The 5,122-nt window shown below is 48.1% G+C and overlaps 1 protein-coding gene across 1 annotated transcript; it reads left to right on the top strand.

The window, feature by feature from the left end:
* Positions 1–4,735: 4,735 nt before the first annotated feature.
* LOC311187314 (protein BEX1-like) lies at positions 4,736–5,122 on the top strand (the record flags this gene model as incomplete). Its single annotated transcript, XM_084258651.1, has 1 exon — positions 4,736–5,122. The coding sequence occupies one exon, from the start codon at positions 4,736–4,738 to the stop codon at positions 5,120–5,122; it is 387 nt and encodes a 128-aa protein (XP_084114777.1).

Raw genomic sequence — 5,122 nt, 5'->3', positions numbered from 1 at the left:
TGAAGTCTGATAGGTCCTTCCATTCTGTATCCTATATATTTGCCCCAGGATTTATGTTCTTCTCATTTTGCTTTCCCATCTTGTGTTCAGATGGTCTTTGCTTCCTAAGCATTTGTGTTGCCTCATTTGTTATTTGTGTGTGTGTGTGTGTGGTTAGGGTGCTGGGGATTTAGTTTTGTTTGCCTTTTTTTTTCTTAGTTTATCTTGGTGTAAGGTGGGGGCAATTGTGGAGTCTGGGGCTTTAATACTTGGGCTCAGTTTGAGGCGTAAAATTGGTGTCCTCTACTTTCTCTTCTTTCATTCTACAGCAAGTTGTAGTCTGTGCTTAGGTTGTCCTAACTTCCAGTCCCACTTCCCTGCTTCTCCTTTCTGCTTTGTGGGGATCTAGGTCTGGACCACCAGGTTCACACCCCAGGACTAAATTGTGCTTGACAAGTAGATGGCATGGCGCCCAAGTGTGGCAGTCAGGCGTGTGCTACCTTGTCGCTGTGACCATCATAAACAGCCATTGCTTCTGCAGGGCTGCAATACCTGAATGCCATTTATTTACTTTTCCAAGGGATTTGGGAGTTATCGCACAATTCCTTCTCTATGCTATTGGACTATTTATGGAGGCCTGCCTGGCTCAGCCTGGCGTCTCTTTGATCTCTTCTGGGAGGGGGTAGGGGAGAGAGCTTTTGGTGCCTGTGCCAGCTGCAGAGCTCCCAATTTTCTGGGTCTATGCCCACAGAGTTCTCGCTGCTCTGAGCCAGCTCTGAACCCACATGTGTGTCAGCAAAATTCACCAGGGAATTTCACTTTGCCCGTGTTGCCCCGTCCTGACTTGGGTGGTCGACCCCCAGTGCATTCTGATAGCTGGGTTATCTACTGTCCCAGTCACACTCCCCGTTGCTTCCTCCCGTTCCTTACCCTCAGCAGCCACCAACCTTATAGGTTCAGTATCTCTGAGGGTAAGTCCTGGGACGCTACAGATGGGACAGAGTGTCTGGATCTTCCTATGAACAATTTTTTATAGTGGTTTTTAGTGGAGAGGGTGACCCCAACTTCTATATTCTGCCGTGTTGTGGTTGGAATCTCTCCATTCATGCCCCTTTACAGTTTGAAAACGCAACCTCTAAACCAGGCAAACACTGATTTACTCCAATCTATATCAATATAAATTAGGTTTGCCCTTTTTAGAACTTTATGTAAATAGAATCATGCAGGATGCAATCTGGCTGATATCTTTCCCCTGCATATAATAAGTTTTGAGATTCATCTGTGTTTATGTTTGTACCAGTGGTTTGATACTTGGTTGCTTAGTAGTAGCCTAATGTGTTAGTAGTTCACAATTTGTTTATGTATTCATTCGCTGTTGATGGACATTTGGATTGTACCCACTTTGGATATATCATATATGAAATTGCTATGAACATGCCTGTACAAATCTTTTTAAGAAAATATGTTTCGAATGCTCTGAGAAATTCCTAAGAGTGGAATTTCTGGGACATATGGCAAGTGTAAGTTTAACTTTTAAAAAAGCTGTCAAAAGTTTTTCAAAGTGGTTGGACTTCCCACCAGCAATGAACTAGCATTCCAGTTTTTCTGCATCTTCAGAAATACTTTGGATTGTCACAATTTAATTTCAGCAGTTCTCATGGGTGTGAGGTGGTATTTTATTCTGGTTTTATTTACGTTTTCCTGATGATTAATGAGATTGAACATCTTTCCATGATCTCAGCATTTTATAGCATTGCATATTTTGTGAAATGTTCGCTCAAGCCTTTTCTCTTTTGTAATACATAGTTTGTCTTCTTATTTTGAATTTTAGGAGTTCTTTATATCTCTTCTAGATTCAAACCCTTTGTTGGTTACTGTATTGTAAATATTTTCTTCTGTTTCCCATTTCATATTCTAAACCAAGAGCAGAGTTTTCCATTTGATAAGTTCATTTTCTCACTTTTTCCTTTATGATCTCTTCGTGTCTTTTCTTGGTGTCCATATTTAGGTACATGATCTATTTTATTTTTCTTTAAGATTTATTTATTTACAAAAAAACTGGGGCACAGTCAGAGGTGCAGGAGGGTGAGAGAATTCACCAGAGACAGAGCGTGGAGCAGAGCAGGCAGACTGACCAAAGACACTGCTGAAGGCAGCAGTGGGTGAGGCAGGAGAGGTCTGCTGCACCATGTGGGTTAGGTCCCTGGCCAAGATAGAACTCATGCTGTGCTGAAACTTAACCTCTTGTGCCACCAGGAAGGTCCCCCCCCCTTTTTTTTTAACCATAAGGAGTTTCACTTGTTTTAGCACCATTTGTTAAAAAGACCATATTTTCCCCATTGAATTATCTTGATACCTTTGTTGAAAATAAGTAACTATATATAGATCTGTTTCTAGATGCTTTATTCTATGCTATTGATGTATATGCCTATATATATTCCACTATAGGACTAATTTTATCACTATATCCTAAATCTAGAAATCAAATAATGCAATGTTCCAAATTTGTGGGGCTTTTTTTTTTCAAAATTAGCTTATCTATTTTTAGAATCTTTGCATTTCCATACAAATTTGGGGGGTAAGTTTTTCAAGTTATACAAAAATATCTGCTGCAATTTTGACCTTGATTTCACTGAGACTATAAAATATTTAGGAGAGAATATATATCTTAACAATAATGAATTTCCTAATTTAGGGCCATGGTTTATGTTTATATTCATTTTGAGCTTTAGTTTCTTTCTGCAATGTTTTGCAGTTTTTACTGTACTTGTTTTCTACATGTTTGGCTAAATTTATCCCTAAGAATTTCATGGTTTTGGAAGTTACAAATTACACACGCACACAATTTCAATTTCCACTTGTTCATTACTAGCATATAGGAATGCAGTGAGTTTTTGCTTATCCATAATTGCAAACTTACTAAATTAAATTCTTGCGGGATAGATGGTTTATCATATATCCCTTAAAAGTCTCTAAAAACGTGATGATGTGATTTGCAAGAAAAAAAAGGGCATACTTTTTTTTTTTTTTTGAACCAGAAGTCTGGGAAGGAGTTTTTGCTGTTGTTGCAGTTTTGGAAATTCAAAGAGGCTCTGCTGCACTACATACTCTTTGGCTCACCTCAGGGAAGGGGCTCATGTATCGAAGGGGCCCCTCACAAGTGGAGCCATCAGCTGCTCTGTCCTTTTCCAAGTTCTAAAAAAGCAGCTGCCAGTAGAGTCTATATTTATATAGTGACTTAGCAGAAGAGACAGGTGGTTGGGTATTTTTCCCCAACTTTAATCCTATTTTACAAATAAAAATAACTTCATTTATTTTTCCCTTAAAAAAGTAAATTAGTAGTTTTTGTTCTTTAATATAAAAGGAACAAAAGAGAATTAAGAATTTATAAAAATCCACTCTCCCGGGCTCTTTTCCTGACACATCACTTCTACGCATTTTCGTGGAGGAAAAATGGAGAGCACTGGTGGCAGAAAGGTGGGAGGAGGCACAACCTGGGAGCAAAGGATGGGAAGAGTCAGGTCCCCAGAGTAAAAGTGGGAATGCCCAACGGCCCCTGAGAAGATCCGCCCTTTTCAGGATCCAGAGAAAGGCCCGGGAACACACAAAGAACGGCGAGCCACGGGGCAGAGGCCGGGGTGCTGGACCGGGCGCGGGCGGTTGGCCCGGGGCGCGGCGGGAGGGGGCTGAGGCCGGGGTGGGGGCGGGACACGGGGTAGGGGCGGGGCCGAGGGCGGGGCCGAGGGCCTCATGTGACCGACCGACGCCGACCCGCGCGCGCCCTGCTCCCGCGTCAAACCCCGCCTTGGCTTGCTTCCTTCTTGGTACCTGCTCGCGGTGGCCTGAGGGCGTGCGGGCCGGGGGGGGGGGGCCCAACAGCGGAAGGCGGAGGGAGAGCAGGTAAGGGGCCCGCCACGGGCGGGGCCCCGGGCGCGAGGTGGGGGAGCGGCCGCGGCCGGCGGACCCCCTCCCCGAGCTCCGGCTGCCCCGGGACCCGGCCGAGCCGCGCGGAGACCGCCGCCCCCATGCCCCGCCGCGGCCCCGCGTTGGGCGGGCGGCAGAAGCTGGCAGGCCTTTCCTGGGGGGAGGCCCCCACCGTTTGCCGACACCTGTCGTCCCCCCCCCGCGCAGGCTTCTCCGACGCCCCGCCCCCGTCCCGGTGGTGCAGCAAAGGGGGGTCCGGGCAGGGGCGGCTGGGGGCGCGGGCGGGAGACGCGGGTGGCGGCGGCGTGGGGGCCCGGGGCCGTGCGGGGTCGTGCGGCGTCGAGCGCTCGGCCGCAGCCGCCTGGACCCCCCCCCCCCTCCCCGGCCCTCTGCAGGTCCCGGTGTCCCGGCGGCGCGCTCGTGGCGAGAATCGGGAGGAGGAGACAGCAAGGATAGGCCCAGGTGGGTGCTGGGGACTTGGTGGGGGGCGGGGTGGGAGGCGTGTGCAAAGCCCCGAGACCCCAGCACCGCCCCCCCACTCAATTGCGTCCTCCATTTTGGTGCCTGCAGAGGCCTGGGGACTGGATTGGCTTGGAAAATGGTGGGTCTGGGGCGAGGGAGGGGAGGGCAGCGAGAGGGAAGGGGGAGAGCTGGGACTCGGGGCCCCCTAGAGGGCGCAGGAAGCCTCTCAGGTGGGAAAGATGAAATATTAAGAAGCTTTTGAGATCCTGGGCTCTTAATCTTGAAAGGTGCGTAGTAGGGCCTCTGTCCTCGGTGCTGATCGGGCCACCAAAAAATAGCCCCTTTTCTGGTCTGTTTTTTCTTAGGAGCAATGGCGTCCAAAGAAGAACAAGTAGTAAAAAATCTCAACATGGAAAATGCCAACGCGGGGCATGAGAAAAAGGAGGAAAAGGAGCACGACGCTAATAAAGGAGAGCCCTTGGCCCTCCCTTTGGAAGCTGGTGAATATTCTTTGCCTAGAGGAAGCCGTAGGCGGTCCCGCATCCGGCAGCCCATCCAGCAGTATAGATGGGAAGTGATTGAGAAGCTTGGAGAGCCACAGGCGAGGGTGAGAGAGGAGAATATGGAAAGGATTGGGGAGGAGGTGAGGCAGCTGATGGAAAAGCTGAGGGAAAAGCAGTCCAGTCATAGTCTGCGCGCAGTTAGCACTGACCCCCCTCGCCAAGACCATCATGATGAGTTTTGCCTTATGCCTTGA

This window comes from Talpa europaea (assembly GCF_964194135.1).
Source record: "Talpa europaea genome assembly, chromosome: X".
NCBI classification, from domain to species: Eukaryota; Metazoa; Chordata; class Mammalia; order Eulipotyphla; family Talpidae; genus Talpa; species Talpa europaea.
The sequence above is the reverse complement of the archived record's forward strand: the minus strand, read 5'-3'. Positions and strand labels throughout refer to the sequence as shown.